A 24,277-nucleotide genomic window follows, 5' to 3' on the forward strand; every position below is an offset into this window, starting at 1 on the left:
TCACCTCTCTATCTCCACTGCCTAGTGATAAAGCAGCATACAGAAGGCTCTTAATACACTATATGCTTTTTGAATGAATCAGAACTTTAAATAATTTTAAATAATTCAACAGATTATTTCAAGGTTTAATCCAAAAAATGTCCCTGTATTTGATCTAGAAATAAATAGTACAAGGAATTTTTAAAAAGACTTGAAATGCTGGGCAAGGTCGAGAATTTCATTATATTTGTATCTTCCTTAAAATGAGAAAACTCGATCATTACTTTTTTCATTAATTTTAATAATATAATAAATAAATTCAGACTAGTAATTGACTAAACTAGCTAGTACAAGTTAACTAGCTAAACTTTCTTTAGGTTCACCAGCAACAGTGAAGCTGTGTGACTAGCCACACACGACTATCAGTCTAGACTATGATCATGTTCAATTGTAAATGCTAGGAAACCACTGAGGGGTGTGTTCATCTAGGATGCCACTCACTTGGAACGTCGCAGAAAAAGCTGTCTTTGTGGAAGTTCCAGTCAACTTCTCTTTTCTCTCTCTCATAATGATCATCTGACCATCTATCATCCCGATGGCTGAAATGGAACAACAATTTGATCTTCGATAAAGTGCGAGCCGTTTCAAGGCTGATAAGCATACTGAAAACAGAACTTCCTCAAAGCTATGACCTACTTATTCCTTGATATTAAGTTGAAAGGATTAAAAGCAACCAACATTAATTTTCTCACTTCTAAAAAAAAAAAGGAAGAAAATCTTACCTTTTCATCCTACTACACAAAACCTTAAAACACAATGAAAAGTTAAACTCAGTGGCAAAGATTTTTGAGCCATACATTTTACATTTAAACTTTTTGTTCAGGCAGTATTTGAAGAGGAATTCATTAAGCAATGTTTTGTCTAAAAGTTACATAAAAACAAATGATCTATTACCTTTTGGCTTGTTCATCTGCATATTTAAAGGGATAATTTGCTAATGTTGCTTTGTATCCGGTATTATTCACCATATTATTCCATGTGACCAATCTCTGGCCTATTGCTGTTCCTCTTGGTTCAAAACCCTAAGGCAAAATTACAAGCTCTTGTTAAGTGTATTTCATTTCAGACTAAGTATCGTTACATTAAAAGCTCGGGAAAGCAATGTCAAAGTGATGTATAGCTTGCAACAGAAAATGCAGCTGTTCCTCATAATTCCTCCAGAGGTGACTGCATTCAAACAAGATGCCTGGAATGATAATGATCACCTATTTGCTGTGACAAAACAGTTTGATTCTTTGGTGTGTTACATGTCTAATGAAAGAGGAAAAAAAGCATCAGAAGTTTATCTTTCCAACTTATACCTAAGCATTTAGTAAATATTTATTTTTATCTTATGAAAATTATGAGGAAATTAAATCATGTTATGCATTGTTAGTATTTTTACAGAGAGTGTATCATTATCCTGGATCATATTTTCTTCATTATTCCAATCCAGAGAAACATTTACTTACAAACAGACTCTGCTGTTAGTAATACTGAAATTCCTTTAACTTCTCTGGCAGAAAACAGAGATAGTGTTAAAGACTCTACGAGAATATTTTTATAGAAGGCAAATTCTCCAACTTATTGCTTTTTAGCTTAAACATGGGGACCAAGAAGGAAACCTTCCAGATTTTTGAGGTTAAGCACGTTCCTTGACCTTTGAAGAACGTGATAATACAGATGAAGTAATGTCTTTACTTTTCAGAAAGAGAATTGTTGTCTGCTTACTGACAGCTTGATGTTTTTAAAGAAATGGGTTACTAAATAACATAATGCAACATGTATTAAAATACGTAATTTCTGAAGATGATTTTAGGCTAAAGAAAACATAAATGCTACTTACCAGCAACGGATCAGAGAAGTCAGGAAGCTCTGGGACTAAGATTCCAACCAAGGCACAGACCACGATAAACATGGTGCACATGCCCAGGACCCCCACCGGCCAGTCGGCTATCAGGGCTGCATAACTACAGAACACAAAGAAGTCACAAGGAAGGCTCTCTGCAGAAACATTTTAGCTACCTAAGAGAGCAATTAGTTAGATCTTCATATTTTAGACCAAATACAGGTATTTATCAATAAAATATCTAATAGGATTATAAGTATTTGTATGTAATTGTAGTAGAAAGTTACAAGATCATTGTCTCCTCATTTCTGTGATAAAGTAGCACTTTATGCCCCAGGCTACTGAGAGTCAGATTAACGTACATATATGACAAGTAACACTTTATATCTACATCTATGCTTGTGAAGTAGATATAAAATATACACTTCATTAGTGGAGGGAAAATTTTAACCTAAGATCCATTCTCTTTGCAGCCTCTTCCAGAACTTTCGTTTCGCTAGTTATTCCCTTTCTCCACACCTTCACTCTCGCAGTTCTTAAAGAACTCAGTCTATATGCAGGTTCATGTGGTGCAAATCTTCAAACAACCAAACCAAACACTTCCCATAAACCTGTATCTTTCCTTCCAGCTACAACTGCAGTGACTCTATCCACTAGATATGTGAGTTCCATGAGGGCAGAAATTCTTGTCTGATTCATTAGTGTACTATCATCTTTTAGAAGGTGATCAACAACTATCTATTGACCAAATAAACAAACACCCGGTGCTTGTACTCTCTAGCTACTACAATCTGCCTTTATCTCCGTCCACATGTGGAGAACTGTCTCTCTTACCAAATCCTACCATTGGATCCTTTCTTCCAGATGCGCTTCCCACACCCTCATTTGTTACCTCACATTGAAAGACCTGTTCCTGTATCCCTACCATAAGGTCCTGGATCACATGTTATAATTTTGAACACTTCCAAGTCTTTTTTTTTTTTTTTTTTGAGACAGAGTCTTGCGCTGTTGCCCAGGTTGGAGTGCAATGGCATGATATTGGTTCTCTGCAACCTCGGCCTCCCAGGTTCAAGTGATTACCCTGCCTCAGCCTCCTGAGTAGCTAGCTGGGATTACAGGCACCCACCACCACACCCGGCTAATTTTTGTATTTTTAGTAGGGATGGGGTCTCACCATGTTGACCAGGCTGCTCTCGAACTCCTGACCTTGTGACCCGCTCACCTTGGCCTCCCAAAGTGCTGGGATTCCAGGCATGAGCCATTGTGCCTGGCCGACACTTCCAAGTCTTAATATAAACTGAGTGCCCAACAGAAGCTGACTAAACTAAACTTTCTCTGAAATTCAAAATGCATCCTGCAAACTTCTGGTTTCTTGAATCTTTATTAGAAGAAGAAAAGCAAGACAAAATACTTAACCTGTGGACCACTCCTCTAAATTCTCAGCAGTGTTAGCTCATTTGGCTGCTGCAATGGCTATTTCTGGCTCATCTGAAATAGGATTCGTACTCATATAGTTCTGAGTTATTTCTTCAAAATCATGCTAGTAGTTACAAGTAATTCCGGTGGCTCTAAATATCAGTCTGAATAAAAGCTACTATATGTCTCTAAGAATAGATTGCGAAATTTTATAATCTGCTGTCTTAACTGTATATATCTGGCTTTGGGGGGATATTTGCTTCAAATTATAATTCTAATAAGGATATTAAAATGCAGCATAATTATGCTTTAAGGGAGCATGTGGACAGGCATTTTTCACTGCTGCTCTTTTAAAGTAATCTTATAAGGCCAGACTAGGTGGCTCACACCCATAATCCCAACACTTTGGGAGGCCGAGGCAGGTGGATCACCTGAGGTCAGGAGTTCAATACCAGGCGGGCCAACGTGGTGAAACTCCGTTTCTACAAAAATACAAAAATTAGCTGGGCGTGGTGGTACATGCCTGTAGTCTCAACTACTTGGGAGGCTGAGGCAGAAGAATTACTTGAACCCGGGAGGCGGAGGTTGCAGTGAGCAGAGATCGCATCACTGCATTCCTGGGTGAGCAACATTCTGTCTTACCAAAAAAAAAAAAAAAGAAAAGAAAGAAAGAAAAATAAATATTATAAAAACAAATAAACACATACACACAGACATACAAGGCTGCCCTTATTCAGAATACCAGTTTCTCTTGTGCTTCACATAAATTATCATCGTGTTCAATTCTCACAACCACCCTTTGAGATGAAACTGAGGCACAGACAAGTTATAGGACCTATTCGATGTCACAAAACTAGGAACCTAGACAGTCTGGCTCTAGAGTCAGGCTTTTAATCTCTGTGTTGTCATTTGTTTCTTTAGACACAAGAGTAACTAGAAACATTAGGAATAACTACACTGGCCACAAATGTCTGCTTCCTAACTCTCACAATTAAAAATTCCCAGCCCTACTAGTAGTTAATTTCTCTATGCAAAATCATACAGGTTCCAAGTTTGAACATTATTTACTACATTGCAAATTTTGGATTTAAAAACTCATTGAGGAAAAATGATGCTCGATCAGGCAGAATAACCTTTTAGAATAATTCTGAATATAATAAAGACACATAAATGACATAAGTTGATTGCGGTTGTTCATATGTAAACACCAAGTGGCTAGAAGCTTTCACACGTCTAGAACACACCCTGTGCGATAATATTCTCCTCACTCTATTTCCTCTTCCACCAAATGCAAACTAAGATGAAGGTAACTAGTTTTGAAGCAATAAAGTCCTCTGTCTCAATAGTACATTTGAGACTTAAAAAAGAGTCCTTAACATTTTAGACCATTAAATGAAAAGAGTCCTTAACATTTTAGACCTGTGAAATGAAAATGGCCCCGGGCTTACATGGTTATTCATTACATTTTATTTTAAATGGATCCATTTTCTCTCAAATGAATCAGAAGTTATGCGTTTTTACTCACTAACATGTTATCAATAGAAGGCAGTAGGCCCCAAATTGCTTAGTATTCATACTGCGGTTTCATTTACCCATATAAAGACTTTTTATTTTGTGTTCTTGAAAAAATCTGCACACACATGTATAGCGACCTTCAAAACCCCATTCAATAATTGCTTTTCTTTCCTTTGAAAACATCTGGTTTTGATTTTACAGCACTGCTACACACCATGTACGTGCACTGACTACATATGGAAACTTGATGGCGTTAGTGATTTCAGCACGTTTCTTCCAAACGCGTTTAGCCTTACCATACTACAATTCTACTTCCTTACACAGCAGATGTTTCACATGCTAACCCTTCCTAGAGATAACTGTTCACACTTAAGAAAGGGGATCACCATCTGAGTATATAAAACGCCATGGGGGAAAGCCCAATGCTTCTGAGAAGTGTTACTCAAACAAGTGTTTCTCCTCAGCACCACAAAAGTGCTGAGGCTGATTCTCCTCCTGCTATGTATGTGAAGTATATGTATAGTACAGCTGTGGGTACCACATGGGAAACAGACATGCATGTGCAATGTGAAATCCAGACAGTGGTTGTAATATCAAGATAAAAATCTAATAAAGTAGGAAAGTTGGAGAAGTAAAGGAAATTAAAAATGGCCTATAAATTTCACAAACATATATATATATATTTGATGATGCTATATATATATATATATATATATCCTGTACATTATTCTCTTTGAAAAGTGAACCATATGTGCAGAAGAATTTTCAAAGGAACCATTCTTCTGACTCTACTGTATTCTCCTGCATATCAAATCCTTGCCTTTCGTCCACCTGCTCTAATATCGAAAATCTTTAGACACCACAATATAATGGTAAGTGCAGCCCATCTCTGTAACAGCTGGCTTACAGCAGGTGGTCATTTTCCAGTGAAAGACCAGGTGACGGTCTTCCTGGAGGCCCTACTGCTGTACTAGCTGCTGAGGTTCGGGCCCGCTCTTTGCAGGGCGTTGCTGTGTAAAAGTTCACCTCATTTTCTCAATAGGTTAAGTCTCAATAGGAGACAGATCTGAAGGGCTCGTTCTCCTTTCACGGGAGAAGAAACAGAAGTCACAGGCAATGAAGCGCGTTCGCGGGTGAGCTGTGGATCTGAATTAGCAGGCATGCTGCCTGGCATCCTGGTCCAGGTGTTACTGCCATGCTGAAGTTTTCACTGGCTCTCAGTGGAAGTCCCTCAAATACAGTCAGAGATTTTCTGTCACCTTATTATTGGATTTATTCTGGAAACAGATCAGAAATAACTGTCAAAACAAATAAACAAAGTATCTTATAGAGCCAACTTACGCTCAAGTGACATTAAAATGGGGGCCAATTTTAAGTGGGTTATTTATATTACAATAACATACCTCCATATAATAAATTTTCCTCTTAGCTTACAAATATTTGTTTCCCTTGTTCTTTGCTGCCTTCTTTTTTCTCTTTCCTCTGAGCAAAAAACCGTGTTTCAGATGGTATAAGTCAGTGCCCCATAACAGAGGCTTCCTTTTCCTCAACTTCCTCTGGATCTTCAACCCCTTACGGTCTGGTCTGGCTTTTGCTCTCATGACTCTTCTGAATTGCCCAAGGTAACTAACTATTCTTGGCTTTTATCTTCCTTGACCTGAGCAGTATTTAACACTGTTAGTGGCCTCTGTCTTCCAAAATCCTTTCCCCTTTGGTTTATTCCTTTCATTTCCCTTAGTAACTCTTATTCCTCTTGTCCCTTAAAGACAGGCATTTCAAAATGTTACTAAGTCATAACTTTTCCAGTGGCACCAACTATCAACTTAGTGGGACAGTGACTGAAGTTCGAAAATTAAAAGCATTCATGCTGCAACATGAATGAACCTGGAAGACGTTATACTAAATGAAATAAGCCAGTCACAAAACGATAAATACAACTCTTTGTTTTCTTGTGAAGTAACAAATTCATCCAACAGTTAGCATTAAACAGTAAGGAGGCAAGGCATCCCAGGAATACAAAAATGGCAGACTTGGATCTTGCCCTCAGGGAATTTACAACCTAATACAGAAAATAAGACAGGCACACAAGTATCTACAAGACAGGTTAAAAAAAAATACGTGGTTTTTAGAGGGGTACAGATGAAACGTTTTGTGAATTCAACAAGAGAAGCAATAAGTTCCAGCCAAGGTGCTAAAGGCAATCAGGGAAGGCTTTGCTGAAGAAGTTGTATTTATATGCATATATACTTAGAGAGCTTTGCTTAATAATACCAATTTAATAATAGAGAACGAATCTTTTCAAAGTAAAATTGTTATTTGCAAAAGCCCTATTATAGAAAGTAGAAATTCATTTTCTTAATATGCCATATTTACGCACATACCTCTTTCCCTTATTTTTTCTTTTATTTATTTTTGCAAAAATGAAAAGGGAATTGGATAAACAAAATATGATATATACATACAATGGAATATTATTCAGCCTTAAAAAAGGAGATTCTCATACATGCTACAACATGAATGAACCTGGAAGACATTATGCTAAATGAAATAAGCCAGTCAGAAAAGGATAAATACTGTAGGGCTCTACTGATACAAGGTACTTAGAGCAGTCAAACCCACTGAGACAAAGCAGAATGATAGCTGCTAGGGCCTAGGGTAGGCGGAAATGGGGAGTTAATGTCTAATGGGTATAGAATTTCGGTTTTACAAGAGAAACAAGTGCTGGAAATGGACGGTGGTGATGGTTATACAATAATGCCAATGAACCGTACTCTTAAAAATGGTTAAAAGGCAACATATATGTTATATATGCAACACATATACACATGTTGTCTATACAATGTATAAACACATATAACATTTAAAGCATATCAACACGTTATAACTATATATCATATAAACCTGTTATATAACATATAACCCTGTTATACATATTATATATATGAGTGCTGTCTCTCTCTCTCTATATATATATATTTTATTTATTTATTTATTTATTTACTTATTTACTTATTTATTTATTTTTTATTTTTATTTTGAGACAGGGTCTGGCTCTGGCACCCAGGCTGGAGTACAGTGGTGTATTTCAGCTATGTACAAACTCTGCTTCTGGTGCTTAAGAGAACCTTACACCACAGCCTTCCGAGTAGCTGGGACTACAGACATAAACCACCAGGCCTGGCTAACTTTTTGTATTTTTTTGTAGAAACAGGTGTCCTCATGTGGCCCTGGCTGGTCTCAAACTCCTGACCTCAAGTGATCTGCCTGCTTCAGCCTCCCAAAGTGCTGGGATTACAGGCATGAGCCGCTGCATCTGGCCTATTTGTATATTTTATCAGAATTTTTAAAATAATTTTTTTAATAGGAGTGTTTACTAATGAATACTTAAATAGTAATTTCATTTCAAAGGGAGGATAACTCCCTTGAGGCAGGCTTCAGTGTTATCAGCATCTGAGCTTCTTTGGCAACTGAATTTCAAAGATCACTTAGAATTTCGCTTTTTAAAAAATAAAACAGAGTCTCGCTCTGCCCCCCAGCTGGAGTGCAATGGCACAATCTTGGCTCACTGTAACCGCTGCCTCCCCGGTACAAGTGATTCTCCCACCTCAGACTCCCAAGTAGCTGGGATTACAGGCACCTGCCATCATGCCCATACAAAAAGTACAAATTTCTGTACTTTTGTAGAGACAGGGTTTCACCAGGTTAGTCAAGCTGCTCTTGAATTCCTGACCTCAGGTGACCTGCCCACCTTGGCCTCCCAAAGTGCTGGGATTACAGACATGAGCCACCGTGCCCAACTCACCTGGAATTCTTAAATGTAATGACATTTTATCTGGAATTACAATGTATAAGAACATCTGGTGAGAAAATGCTTCTTTTCAGGAACTCTTATCTATTTAAAATTTTCTCTATTGAAAGATAAGCCTTAAACATTTCCACATAAAAGAATATTTCCATTGGTAACAAGAATTTTTTTTTTTTTTTTTAAAAAAAACAACCTCTCTGAAATAACCTGCCATGAATTCAAGTCATGGTAGTTGGCAGAACAGTGTCTCTTTCCTCACTAAGAAAGCCACTGAGAAGCCAATCCACGGCAGGAAGGAATGAATGCAAAATAATTACACAAATATAAATGTTTACACACAAAGAGATTTTATTTTATTATTATTACTTTTTTGAGACACAGTCTCACTGTACTGCAGGCTGGAGTATAGTAGCATAATCTTGGGTAACTGCAACTGCCACCCCCAATTTTCAAGTGATTCTCCTGCTTCAGCCTCCTGAGTAGCTGGAACTACAGGCACGTGCCACCATGCCTGGCTAATTTTTGGATATTTGGTAGAGTTGGGGTTTTGCCATGTTGGCCAGGGTGGTTCCAAACTCCTGACCTCAGTTGATCCACCCACCTCAGCCTCTCAAAGTGCTGGTATTATAAGCATGACATACTGCATCAGCCCTAGACACAAATAGAATTTAATAGGGTTAGACATCTACCTTAAGGTTAAAACCACTTTTGGAGATATGGAATTCCTCAAGCAGCCAACTCATGGGAAATTTATTTTTCTTTCATAAAGATATGAATGAGGAAAGTGGAAAGAACATCAAAATATGGAAAAAATATTAGATGGGAAAAAGCATGCAGGTAAGTTTATTATTTAATAAGATAACCCAGATTACTTTACCTTTTTGGTAACTTGAAAGGTCTGGATGGTCTGAAAAAAAAAAGCAAAGGAAAACTGATCAAAAACAAAGCATCATAACATAAACAAAGGCTTTACATATGTACTGAACATTTTACTTACCTCTATCACAAAGAATCCTGGAAGTGCGAAAAAGGACAATCTATTGAGAGATTTTAAACAAGGAATGTTGGTCACTTTACATACTAGTGGCTAGTCAGGAGGCAGAACCTTCCACGACTCCGTATCACCCTCTCCTGACGGAATCACAGTTACACTGTACAATATTCTTCTCTGAGACCTATAGCTACTAGATTCAGTCTTCTCTCATAACAGGAATCCACATGCCTAAGTCTCCAATCTAAGCTGCTTCCTTATGTAGCCAAGATTCTAACACTTAAAAAAATAGGACATTAATACCTTCTCATACTAGAAATATTCTATTCCCTCTTCAAGATACCAGCTGTTTCTCTATTTTTCAATTTCTTAATATCTAACTTCGAAATCTACTTCAACAGATAAGGGCTTGTATTTCTAATCGGCTCTTTCCCATAGTTTGTTTTATTATTCCCTCTTATCCTCTGTACCTCGCCTCCCAGATAAGGGATAAGCTTTCTAAAAAACCTCCAAACTCAGTCTCAACCTCCAAACTCTGTATTCCCACCAGATTTGTTTTTTCCTATTTACTGGAGAGCATTTAACAAATATTCGTTGAACAAATAAAAGTACACTGGTTTTCACAGTGTGGTCTAAAGACACCTGGGAGTTCCTGAGACCCTTTCATCTCCCTTTTCCAACTGTAGATCTCTGTAAAGCCAGATTTTCTTCATATATTTCATATATTTCAGTGAAATGGCATATTGCCACAGATTACACAAGCAAATATGAGAATCCTGCTATCTTCTAGTAAACCACATGTCAAAGAGATTTGCAAAAATGTGAAACAATGATACTTATCTTGCTAAAGTTTTTTGTTTTGAAAAATATAATTATTTTTCACAAAAAGCTTATTTCTGTTAACATGTAATGGGCTTATTTTTAATGAGTTTCATAATTTAATATTTGTCAGTTCTGATTCCAAGATGCTACATATCAACTATAATACATGAACAAAAGCTCTTTCAAGGTTCTCAACAATTTTTGAAACTGTAAAGGGGTCATGTGACCCAAAGTTTAAGAACCACTACGCTAATATACTGAGGATATATAAATATTTGCTGACTGAATAATTGAATTACCTAGCTACATACTTTTTCCTAACATGAAATCTTTCACCAGACTGTACTATACTTGGAGGAAACAAAACAAAAAGCAAAAATCTGTCCTCTAAACGTTCTTATTTAAGCTATTACCGTTTCAACAGTTGGAACCCTACCTGGGAATTTCTTGAAGATTTAAAGTTCTCTTTCCTATTTTCTCCCTCTGTTTACATCTCTCACTCAGATACACGTATCCATTCTTAAAAGGAAACATTTATCTAATTCCTAGTATATCCATGCACGAGACAAAAAGGTTCACAAGTACGCAGAGCTAACATTCAAGAATGCACTTTACATTAAAATGTTGATACGAAAGATGCGTGTGTTCTAAATTTCAAGCTTTACTTACATGCCCTCATTATGGATTCTAAATCCATTAAATATCAAAACCAAGGAGATGGAACAATGTCAGAAGTTGCAAGCACTGAAAAGAATTTTAGGGACTATATATTCCAATTCCATTGCAGCTTCATGTTTAGAGATGAGCCTCAGTTTGCCTTTGGTCTCTCAGTGTCTTAATAGTGGAGGTCTAGTGAGAACTCAAGTCTCTTGATGCCTAATTTACTGCTCTCTGTCCTGTGAATACTGTCTGTAAAACCAAGGAAGAAAAGTCCTAGGGCAAAGAAACAGTGTTAATTTCTTACACAGAAAAGAATTATCTTTTCTTTTGGCAGATGTGGAACTTAGAGTTTGAGTTTCCACTAAGCACAGCATAAGAGAACACGCTACTTTAAGAAAAAAGATGAGACTGACTATTTACAGCATTATAAAGGATAACAAAAATGCATTATTTTTATACATGTACAGTAAAATAATTCATTTTTAAAAATCTAAAAAAAGACACTAGATACATAAAAAGGAACCGTATCTTATTTGTGTTCATATCTTTATAACTAGTGTAATGTATGGTTTTGGGGATGTCAGTTCAGCACATGTTGGGTTAATGAATGGGAATCTTTCGTTGCTTTTCTCACACTCAACAGCTTTGAAGTAAGTAGACAAAGAATTAAAAAAGCAGGAAGAGGACATGAATATTAACATAGGCAAATTTTATTTTGTTTCTCTTTCTGTCTTAAACACACTCTCTCTCTCCATGACTTCAGCCCATCCCTAACTGGCAGTCCTACACTCTGCAAGTTTCTCTTGGGGCCTCTGTATCTTACAGGCTCTCTGATTCGCTGCTGCAGGGACCATTAGTTTGCTGGTTAATCAGAAAGGTTAATTAAAGAGAAACATTTTTTGAAATTCTATATGCATTCCTTAAATAATAGAACTTAAACATAAATGTCAATCTGTCGTTATATAAACCGTAGACATGCGGCATTGTCTATGACTTCGAGTGTCTGAGGACTTGGAAAATGTAGACGTAATACACGTCTAAATTTTGATGATTTTTTTCCCCAAATCTTTTGCAATTTTTTCTTCCATGCCTAATTCAACAGTAAAATTTTTTGTAGCAATTAACCTTTATCTAGATTTCCTAAGGCTACAATTTTCTTTTCATGAAAACAACTTGATTTTTTAGCACCTATATATAAATGAACTAAAACATTTAATCAGATGACGTAATTACCAAAAGAAGCCAACTGGCATGCATGGGTTTGCTAAGCACACAGAGGGGGTGGCTGTAGGGGACAACTGCTGCCTGACCCTCAGCACTCAGCTGGCCAGGGCCATCAAGCATGCATGGAGGGACGACCCTCAGCACTCAGCTGGCCAGGGCCATCAAGCATGCATGGAGGGACGACCCTCAGCACTCAGCTGGTCAGGGCCATCCAAGCATGCATGGAGGGACGACCCTCAGCACTCAGCTGACCAGGGCCATCAAGCATGCATGGAGGGACGGCCCTCAGCACTCAGCTGGCCAGGGCCATCCAAGCATGCATGGAGGGACGACCCTCAGCACTCAGCTGGCCAGGGCCATCAAGCATGCATGGAGGGACGGAGCGTAGGGCAACTCCAGTGAGCTGCTGTGAGCCCAGCAGCTTTACATAGAGTGGGCTTTCAGTGAACACATTCACATCTGAGAAGCCATGAGCACATTTAGTTGTTTTGGTGAATCTACAAAAAGACCCAAAACCCCTAAAACCTGTATTTTCAAATGCAATTACATATTGATTTTTCAATATGAGTTTTATTGAGATATAATTTATATACCATATAATTTGCCCATTTAAAGTGTACAATTCTATGTTTTTTAGTACCTTCATGAGTTATGCAAACATCACCACAACTATACATTGATTTTAACTTTTTTTATTTAAATTATTTATTTTTTGAGACAAGCTCTTGCTCTGTCACCCAGGCTTGAGTGCAGTGCAAGAGCACCCAGCTCATTACAGTCTCAGTTTCCTGGGCTCCAGCAATCCTCCCATCTCAGCCTCCTGAGTAGTTGGGACCAGAGGCATGTGCCACCACACCCAGTTAATTTTTTTAATTTTTTTGTTTGTAGATGTAGGGTCTCCCTATGTTGCTTAGGCTGGTCCTAAACTCCTCCTGGGCTCAAGTGATCCTCTCTCCCAGCCTCCCAAAGTGCTGGGATTACAGACATGAGTCACTGTGCCCAGCTTATATATTGATTTTAAAAGAATATGCTATCTGAACACCAGTGATGAAACTATTGATGAGCTATAAAAACAAACTTATTTTTCCAGAGAGTAAGGCACTGAACAATTCCTTGTATATAAAAATCTTATTTTTTCACTCCCAGTTTTCCACTTACGCATCCTTAAAAGTACATCTTGAATTTCCATGAGAAATTAAGAGATTTTGCTCTCTTTAGGCCTAAAATGATCCTCACAGCCGTAATTCTGGAAGATATCATACTGAGCAAAGAAACGGTATTTTGTTACATACGTTTAGGTTGTAACAAATGTAAATGCTCTCTTTTCCCCCATTTACCCCTGCCACTAACTTTTTCTTTCAACTAAATAGAAATCCATGGGTCTATGACTAATTTACTCTTTAGAGAGAAACAACTATAGATTCATCATAGTCTTTCTGCTTGAGTAAAGATTTCATGTCATGCTAAATTTGAGACAGTAAGTAGAGACTGTCAACATTTGCTGGAAAAGAAAAATTGAGGTTACCACAAAGAAACCTCCTGGGAAAACATTAGATCCCTCTGAAGTTTCTCTACTAATGGGCGTGACAAACAGATGATGGAAACACCCAAACCACACTCCAGGTAAAACTTGAAACCTGTTTGATTTCCAGTGTTACCTTTAATTCTGCTTTTTCAGTCTCTTACTAGAAACACCTGTGAAAGAAGGCAAGCAAGGGAGTCTACCGCATACTTTCATAGATCAATAGTAGTCTGCCTCCATTTGTAAAATCCTTTGGAATTGCTACTTTTAATATCTACCTAATAAAACCTGCAGACGACTTTCACTCTAACTTCAGTCTTGTGTTGACAAATAACTAGTAAAAACAAACAAATCTAACCTCCGAGGGAGAAACTATCTTTTTCCAGCATTCACCTTTTAATAAAAACAAACCCAAGCAAGCAAGAATAATCTTCAGTGGGAACATTTTCCTGTTCTTGGATTAGGTTTTTAGCCTTTTATTCTGCTGGGAAAGGCCCAAGGAAAGATGACATTTGCATATCCCACCACACACTCCCACAGGCTGTGGTGTAGATAAGCTTGGGTCCCCAGACAGTCCACAAGCTGCAGTGTCATTCTTTCTCTCCCACTCAAGAAAGCATTTCTGTCTGCAAGTGACTGACAGTGACATTATTTTAGGGCTAAGCTCAAATCTGTTTTTTAGAAAAGCAAAGCATGTACAAACTGGGGTACTCATAACTGGTAATAAATTGCCCCTGGCACTTCACACTTGATAACTGTAACAGCAGCTGAGAACCTTGGCTATAGTACTCTGAAGACGGGGGAACTGTGGTATGTGTACATATATCGGTCAATGAGACTGTCAAGTTTTCAGAGGGAGGGAGAGTGGGAGGTACCAACTGAAATAATCAAGATAATAGGGGTAGATGCAGAGGCAAGGGAAATTTTTTGAAAAAGTAATAGAAAAAAAGAAGTTTGAAAGGGGTAAAGTTAAGAAACAGAAAAAAATGTGGAAAAGCTACAAATCGTCTGTTTCTTTGTTCTGCTCACCTTTTCTCCCTTTTAATAATTTTTGGAAAGAGAAGGGAGCTTGTAGAGTAAAGGAAATGAGAACAGTGAAACACAGTAACTTTTCCATCGGTCTAGAGAATTCTATTCTAGATGTAACTGCAGAATTAACATCACAACTTACAAACCGAGAGTCTCAGGCCGTGTGCGAGGCGCATGCTTGTAAATGTCAGCACTTGGGGAGGCCCAGGCGGGAGGATCGCTTGAGCCCAGGAGTTCAAGACCAGCCTGGGTACGATAATGAGACCTTATCTCTACAAAAAATAAAAAAATTAGCTGATGTGGTGGCATGCACCTGTATTCCCAGCTACTCAGGAGGCTGAGGAGGGAGGATTGCGTGAGCCCAGGAAGTCAGTGGGGCTGTGAGGCAAGACCACACCATGAAGAAAACATACTTTCAGCTTTGTGGTAGTAACCACATTTTTAAGCACAACAGTGCTGAAAGTAACATTTTAACCTCAAAAGTCACATTGGATTGTGTCATACTGTCTTTTTGTAAGAGACTATTCTGCAAGTAGTAACTTCAGTTCAGCACTAGTAAGTTAGAAAGAAAGTATTTGAAAAAAAAAAAAATCCATACTTTGACGACCATTCTGGATTCCCAACAAAAATAAAGCCATTCTTCATAGTAAGTATTTCCATGAAACATCCCTGGCACACTTGGCTTCCATCATGAAGATGAAACAGATACCCTGCAGACAAGCTAAGCCTGACCTCTAACGCATTTTTCATGCACCAGGGCTAAATGTTTATGATCTGTGTCAAGTGATTTTAAGGATAACAATAACCACAACTACTTGTGTGATGCATTTCCTAAAGGCTTAAGAGCTGCTCACTCAAAGTGTTGGTCATCTTGATGTCTAGAACTGTTAAAACTGAACAAAGTGCCAGCCTCTATACAAAATAAACTAGGAGGCACCAGAGAAAGGTGGAGTGGCGAGACTAACATGTAAAGAGCACTGTATAAAGACATGCACTTTATAAATGTTAAACAAAGAAATTTAGCGTATACTGAGTAACTGTTTTGAGTATGAGAAAAATATTTCTTTCTCTTTAAGACAACAGCAAACTTAGAAATCAAAAGATGTGACATTAAAGTCTGGACCCTGAAACTCATTAGTTGAATAATCTCGAGTAATTCCTTTAATTACTCAGGATTTGTGAGAAAGAGATAATACTTTAAAATGAGCTGGGGTGGGTAATAATAGTTTTCTGTAAACTGTTGAGAATTATCCAAAAGAAAAAAGGTACTACTACCACATTATTATTTTTTCGTCCAAAAATGGCATTTGAACCTCAGTTAGGAGTAATGCAAAAGACTCGTGTAAAGCATAAGGTCCCTTCCTTCGTCAGCACTGTACACCTTTATGATTCACTTAACAGGCTCACCTGATTCTTGCTACTAGCTGAATATAACATAAAAATCAATGCTGTCACTCCCACAAGCCCAATTACAATAAGAGAGTGTCAGAACTGTAAGACACCCTAAAAGTCATCCCACTTAACACCTTCATGACACGAAGGAGAAAAGGGTCCAAGGTCATAGAGCGAGTCAGTGGCAGAGCCAGGTCTAGAATCCAAATATTTTGATTCAGTCCTGTGCTTTATTGGGCACACTGATGAAGACTAGGAGGTATTGCTTGTGAACCAAAAAGGAAAAGGAAGGCAGAAATGGGAAGAGCTTCCTAACTGAAAGCAAATGGCACATGTGCACAAGAGGGCATATGCAAGGATGTCCACTGAAGTGGCTTACAATAAGGAAAGTCAGTGAGAGCAGCCTTCATGTTCACTTACTAGTAAGAAGATTCTTAAATAAATAAATGGCAGCACATCGATGCAATAGGGGACTACGCAGAATGAATACGTATGCACATACAAACATATACATACACGGATACTGACATGGAACGAATTTTAAAGTAATAAGTTTCAAAACAACTCATACTGTATTCATATGAAAAGAACACTAAATATTTTAGAAGCCTCAGAAGGGAACTTTGCAAATCAATAGAGCTGTTTACCAGAGAGGAAAGAAAAGGATTAGGAAAAGAATCAAGAAAGGAGTTTCATTTTTTATTTTTGAATTCCTCATGAGCACATGTCCATTAATTAGTTGTATAATTAAAAAGTGAATCGAATTTTTATAAAGGATAGGTAATTGCATATCTAATCATTTATGTACATATGATAAAACATTTTATTTGAAAATTTCTCACTGCTACATAATTTGGGGGAATGGGGCATCTTGGCTAACTCGAATCTAGATGAAAAGAATATTATACAAAGATCATAAATTTCCAAAAACTTAAAATACACTTAATACAATCTATAGTTAATACTGTTTAATTCACTGCCAGTTTAAGTGACATCAAGTAATTTGATGACCACTGGAATCACCCGGGTAGCTTACTAAAACTAGAGATTTCCAGCCCCCTCCCCAGGGATCTGGTTCGGTAGGTCTGGAAATAGAGACTGCAGAGTCAGAGCTTGAAACACTGTCTTGGACAATTTGCTAGGAATATATATCTCTAGACAAGAAACAATTAGAGAACAATACAAGAAAGTAATTATAACCTACAGGTATAGTACAAACATTAAGTGAATGGGGAACAGGAAGATAATACTGGACTAGAGCAGTCCAAAGTCTAGCCCTTGAAACTTGACATAAGACAGAGGAAAAGAAAACAAACCTTGTGTCAACACTTAGGAGCAAAGTCAGCGAGGCTTTACTATGACGGAGCAGTGAGGATGACAACTTGCTGGATTAGGAGTTGCTTGAGGGGAGCAAGAGACTGAAGTGGATAATAAAATAGGAAGCAGCTGAAGTTTTTTGAGTAACAACTGATAGGATAAAAACACTAAACCAAAAACACTTTTTGGAGGACTGATTCGGTAGTAATGTGCAGGATGAGCTGGCTAGGAAGAACGCTAAAGGGAAGGAGAGCAGGTTGGGAGCTACTGCAGTGACCTGTCTAGAATAAATAGAGAGAAAAAAAGGAAAATAATCTTTTAATAATTCAGAAAGCCTCTGAGAATCTTATCAATATGTTAATCAAAATTATAAGCATCTATTGTCATAAATATATATGGTATTACAAGAAAATAATTCTGGTGACATTTTAATATTTTTATAAAATTATGTAAGTACAATTAGAAGTGCCTAGAACTAAAATTAATTAAAAATAATATCAGTGCCTATTGAAGTGAAGTCAGTGATAATTTGAGTTATGAGACAAATAAGTTGTTTGAAAGATTAGTCTACAGGTTGAGGATACAGTTTTATATGTACATTTTGGGACTTACATTAAGCCTAATTAAACAAATAAATTTTATTACTTTCATTAAGATGAGAAAGATACACATACATTTCTCACTTTCAAAATATTATGGATCTTACATAAAATACTAAAACCTTTCTGCATTTTCACCATAAACTATACAAATTGCATAAAGAGTTTGTGTGTTACTTATAAGCTCAGTGAAGACATATTTGCGTTTCTGAAAGTAAGTTCACATTATGTATCTCATAGAAGATCCCATCTCAAATCTGCTCATTTATTCACCAAGGCCATCATCGATGAGACCAGCGATCATGAGCATAAACACAATCATAATTCATAAATGTGCAAATTCTCTTTTGCTCCAACATTTGCTTTGTTTCAATTTTTAGTTTGTCTACATTGTGTTCAATGCGAAAACTATTACTTTAGCTCAAAATGAAAAGAAACGTCATGAATCTTTCTTAAGTTCACCTCCCACATATTTTGTCCTATAAAATTACTCGGTAGTGTCCAAGGTTCAGTTTGGAAGGTTAAAAGTCACACCTGCTATCAAAAAAAAAACTTGGATGGGGGGTTAAAAAATAATAAAAAAATCCACTGTATCAAACCGAATTCCAACAGTGTAACCAATACCTTGCAGCTGTTGTGATATCTTCATTTGACAGACCAGGAGGAGAGACATTTCCCTCAAACTTCTATAGACATTCTTTAGTTATGCCTTTAAGGACAAAAACATATATGTAAATTGATTTTTCTTCCTGATCTAAACTGTCTCATGCTTAATCTCTAACTTAAAACTTTAAATTTTTGTAACTCAAATCATTGTGAAAAGCTTTAATAAAGGTCAAAGCAAAACTCTCAACAATCAGTTTTAATACAAATAATACTGATTTAGGAAAAGGGTTTCTTCTCAAAATCTGAGATTAGAAAAAATAATCAACTAAACTTAAAATAATTAAACTGAGGAAATAATGAGACTTTTCTGAAAAAAACAAAACAAACAACAAACAAAACCAGGGAAAGCATCACCACGCTGGGCTGTATGACCTCAAACTGTAGTAACGTTCTTGTTACACTTTGGCACCAGGGCAACCAGGGAAAACTTCAAATGCATTGTATTTAGTTTGTCACGGTATAGATTCTGTTTGCAACTCCAGGATCTATTATATATGCCAGTGACACCCAAATACTATGTGACAACTTTTAGGAACAAATTCTAAGAATAATGTATTTTTCTTAGACCGCAATGAGAAATCAGAGGACCTGTTTCAAACTGGGTGTTAATCTTGGGTTTTAACCTCTTTGGCTCCAATCTCCTTTGTAAAATAAGGAGAGTTGGATTAAATTATTTCTAAGGTCCTTTCCTGCTGTGAAATTCGATTGTATTTTCCTGTGGAATTTTAGATAATTCAAGTCACCACGTATTTTAGTCTCCTGGGAAGTATTTCAACACTCTGGCATGGCTAAAACTGGTGAGCCAGGTTCCTTTAATCAAAATTCTATGTTAAAATATTTCAGGTGACACTTTGGGAGGCCGAGGAGGGTGGATCACGAGGTCAAGAGATCGAGACCATCCTGGTCTCCTGGTCAACACGGTGAAACCCTGTCTCTACTAAAAATACAAAAAATTAGCTGGTCACGGTGGCGCGTGCCTGTAATCCCAGCTACTCGGGAGGGTGAGGCCGGAGAATTGCCTGAGCCCGGGAGGCGGAGGTTGCGGTGAGCCGAGATTGCGCCATTGCACTCCAGCCTGGGTAACGAGAGCGAAACTCCGTCTCAAAAAAAAAAGAAAAAAAAATATTTCAGGTGAACAGGCAATAAAAATGATCCCCCTCATAAGGTAGGCAAGAACTAGTATTTTAAAATGCTTTGAAAAAATAACGCTGGCTCTTTAAATGAAGGGCTAGGGACAGACTTTTTAAATGACTAGATAAATGGCTTTTTAAAAAGTGCTCAAAAATGCTTGCTAGGAGGACAGGGCAGAATTCCCCATCTGTCTGCTTTAGATTAAGGTGGAGACTGATGAACGGGGTGACACCAGTAACGCATCCGTGTTGGCACATGTCACACTGTAGGAAATAGTGCCAGGTTACTAAAGATGCTCATGTTGATGAGCACCTGCTCAGGATCATCTAGTTTACCAATCGAGTGGGTTTCATCAGAAGAGCAAACATAAAAGACCGCTGATGTTAAAGGGCTATTTAAAAACTTCCTAAAGTACTTTTCCTGAGTTTCTAATTTACTCTCTCAGAAAGGCAATGTGCACCCTCTTTTTTCATTCTAAAAATTTTTCCTATGGTAGGCTTTTTCACTTAATGTTTTGTCCATTCTAAAATATTTAATTTTTAAAGGAAGAGGAAAGCTTTAATGAGGAATATATTTTCTGTTTTAATGTTGGTTTTGTTTTCTGATTATAAAACAAACACATTCATTTTCTTGAAGTATAAAAAAAATGCAGATAATTACAAATGAAAAAAGTCACCCATATTCTCACTACACAGATAAAACATTGTAACTCTTTGTGATCTATTTTCTCTGAATATTTTCTCCTTTTTGCCTAAATATAGAAATTGAATATAAACAAAATTAGGATCCTATTAGATGCACAAGGTATTATCACTTTGGATTAGCATCTTCTGTGTAATTAAAATCTTCTGAAAACATGATTTTTAGTTGCCATATAATATTCCATTATATTTGCCATTACTTATGCATCACACAATCGTAACCATACTACTACATTAGATTTCAACTTGTTTCTCATTTACTTATAAGTCTTGAATTAAAGCTAGGAAACATCCACAATTGTGGAAAACATTTTTCCTAGTTTGTGGTATTTGTTTTTTCTTTTCTTGAGAGGGAGTCTCACTCTGTCATCCAGGCTGGAGTGCAGTGGCGCGATCTCGGCTCACTGTAACCTCTGAGTCCCTGGTTCAAGCAATTCTCCTGCCTCCGCCTCCCTAGTAGCTGGGATTACAGGCATGTGCCATTAGACCCAGCTAATTTTTGTATTTTTAGTAGACACAGGGTTTCACCATGTTGGCCAGGATGGTCGCGATCTCTTGATCTTGTGATCCACCCACCTTGGCCTCCCAAAGTGCTGGGATTACAGGCATGAGCCACCCCACCCGACAGTTTGTGGTGTTTTTAAAGATGATTTTCGCATAGGCATTACAATTTTTTCCATACTTGTAATTTTTCTTTGTAATTTCTATGACTGCTTTCACAATTAAAGAGTCATCCTTGATCCAGATGTTAGTTTTTCCCAGTTTCACTTACTTAATAATCTAGGTCAGCTCTATTACTGTCTGCTGCTTCAATCTGTCATATTTGGTAACTTTTTTTTTTTTTTGAGGTAGAGTTTTACTCTTGTCACCCAGGCTGGCGTGCAATGGTGCAATCTTGGCTCACTGCAATCTCCACCTCCCAGGTTCAAGCAATTCTGCTGCCCCAGCCTCCTAAGCAGCTGGAATTACAGGCATGCAACATGGTGTCCAGCTAATTTTGTATTTTTAGTAGAGACGGAGTGGCCAGGCTGGTCTCGAACTCCTGACCTCAGGTGATCCACCTGCCTCAGCCTCCCAAAGTGCTAGGATTACAGGCGTGAGCCACCATGCCCAGCCAAAACTCTGTTTTAAGGGGAAAATAGAATCTAAAAATTAATTTTCACAAAATATGCAGCACCCAATATTGTGAGAATAATAGCTAATCATGGCACGCTTGTGCAGCTATGGGACCGAATTTCCAGAGTGTGGCGGAACCATCCAAACTGGTCTTGGTACAGGCTACATAGTTTCATGCCATCTAGTAACAGTTGTTCACTGAGGTTTAATTAACAGTGGGGATGAATGTTGATTCGAATGGTCTTTCTAGAACTACAACAGTGGTTACAGAAATCTCTCAGTTAATTGGTGCCCATTTTGTCAGCCAGGTTTTGGGAAGCTGGGCCAGGAGAATAATGGGAAATGGGAATCTATTTTGTTTCCTCATTTCCTGAAGGGGAGTAGCATGTGGTTTCTTCGCTTTTGGAAGAAGAGAATTTTAGTCTGACCCCATTTGAGAATGGGAACTAAGTGGAAGTCAGGAGCCCACTGAGTTATCAAGTGGTTTTACTTTATGAAAGTTTTTTTTTTTTTTTTTTTTTTTTTTTGAGACGGAGTTTCGCTCTTGTTACCCAGGCTGGAGTGCAATGGCGCGATCTCGGCTCACCGCAACCTCCGCCTCCTGGGTTCAGGCAATTCTCCTGCCTCAGCCTCCTGAGTAGCTGGGATTACAGGCACGCGCCACCATGGCCAGCTAATTTTTTTTGTATTTTTAGTAGAGACGGGGTTTCACCATGTTGACCAGGATGGTCTCGATCTCTTGACCTCGTGATCCACCTGCCTAAGTTTATATGTACTATGTGGTCTGTTTCATTTGTCCTAGTGTATCCATTGATGTGTCTACCAATTCTTTTCGAAGAATCACATTGTCTTATTTTGGCTTCAAAATAGGCAAGTCCCAGGGCAGAATACATTTAGGAAATCCTAATTCTCTTTCCGAGAATGGGTTTACAGTGTTATTCTTGCATCTATAGGTTGAAAACAATTCCAGTCAGCGAAAGACTAGAGCATTAAATGGGCCCCAAAAAAAACATAAGAACTTGAATTCTCCATGGTAAGCACATGCTAAATTACAGTCTAGAACTAAGATCCTGAAGCGGCCTTCAAAAGCCTTTCAGTTCCAGAACTACTTCATAACAGGGCAAGTGCACAAACACCAAGACTCCCATATGCTTTCCTTGTGCATACAGATCTTTCTGACAAAGCAAACTCACATTCAATGCCAAATCAACTGAGCTCACTAAGTTTTCCCGGAACCCGACTTACGTCATAGGCTGAAGTATTTTGGAGGAAAAAGGCTTATATATGTAGAATCCAAGGGCTCTCTCTTGTCATAAATGGTGAAATCACTCTTTCTATTCCTTCTTCCTGGCTTAAATCTGGCTCTTTCATATGGAAAACTTAAATCTTTCTATAATCTTGGCTTGCTTCTGGCATACCATCTCTGACAGAGAGTTGGAAGTACCTTTCTTAAGAAGGGTTACCTAAGGACAGCCCTTTATTTTCTCAGCATTATTAAGTCATTCCTTTTGCCATCTCTTCTCCACCCTAAAAATTTCAATTCACTAGGTACTTTTTGAACAGTAAAAAATGAAAGATAAAATTTCTACTCTTAAGTACTAAAATAGGAAGATGAGAGGCTTACAGAGATGCCACTGGGAAAGCACGTAAGGGAAGACAGGTGCGAGGCTATGATCGTGCCGCAAAGGACTCCACTTCTCAGATTCGGAAATCAAAACGCTGCTTAATGTTGCCATCTTCAAATCAAGGGGAATATTTCTACACATATATCTATTCCCCTTTGATTTGAAGATGGTGAGGTGGCAACTCGGAGTGGAACTGGGTTTGTTCAGAAACTCTAGTAAGAGTAGACCTGAAGGGAAATCATCTCCCTCTTCCTCCAACTACGCATATCCTTTCTCCTACACCATACCAGGAATACTGAAATGAATAGTATTGTCCCTGCCGTCCAATATATATAGACTGGCCAAGAAACTGAAGGAAGTTTTAAGCTTGGTGGTCAGGGGATTTCTTAAATCCCTCATGTCATTCTTTTAAACCATTCTGATTTCACTCAAGTCTTCAGTGAAAGGCACTAAGTTAAACTGTTAGAGTTTGATGCATTTTTACATATGTACACATCTATGTAACCACCACTCAGATCATGAGATACACCTTCTCCCAGCACCCCAAAGGCTCACCTGTGCCTCTTCCCACTCAATAATCACACCCTGTCCCCAGAGGCAATCAACGTTCAGGCTTTTATCACCACAGATTAGTTTTGCCTAAAGAATCGCCCTTTAAAGACATCCAAAGATAAAAGTTTAAGCAAAACCTTACATAGGTAAAATTCAGGTTAACTCAAGTTTATAAAAATACATAAAAATGAAGTCCTAGTAATGTTTTAATCCTACTAATGAGTGACTCCTAAATGAGATTTAATTAATTTTTTTCTCCTGAAGTTTCAGAAATAACCTTTTCCAATGACTTATAAAGTACAGATCTTAAATAACCTATACAAGGCC

General features: G+C 37.8%; 1 protein-coding gene across 24 annotated transcripts in view; it reads right to left on the reverse strand.

The window, feature by feature from the left end:
- DISP1 (dispatched RND transporter family member 1) overlaps window positions 1-24,277 on the reverse strand; it is a 174,372-nt gene that overhangs the window by 14,727 nt on the left and 135,368 nt on the right. For 23 of the 24 annotated variants that reach the window (XM_054248171.2, XM_054248179.2, XM_078356460.1 and 20 more), the window contains 4 exons: window positions 9,481-9,510; window positions 1,865-1,988; window positions 934-1,061; window positions 481-578 (listed from right to left, as the gene is read on the reverse strand). In XM_054248171.2, the coding sequence (XP_054104146.2) occupies window positions 481-578; window positions 934-1,061; window positions 1,865-1,988; window positions 9,481-9,510 (380 nt within the window). Of the gene's footprint in view, window positions 1-480; window positions 579-933; window positions 1,062-1,864; window positions 1,989-5,824; window positions 6,557-9,480; window positions 9,511-24,277 lie in introns of those variants that run through there. The other variant, XM_035281029.3, reaches the window with a different exon arrangement.

This window comes from Callithrix jacchus, chromosome 19 (assembly GCF_049354715.1).
Source record: "Callithrix jacchus isolate 240 chromosome 19, calJac240_pri, whole genome shotgun sequence".
In the NCBI taxonomy this organism is placed as follows: domain Eukaryota; kingdom Metazoa; phylum Chordata; class Mammalia; order Primates; family Cebidae; genus Callithrix; species Callithrix jacchus.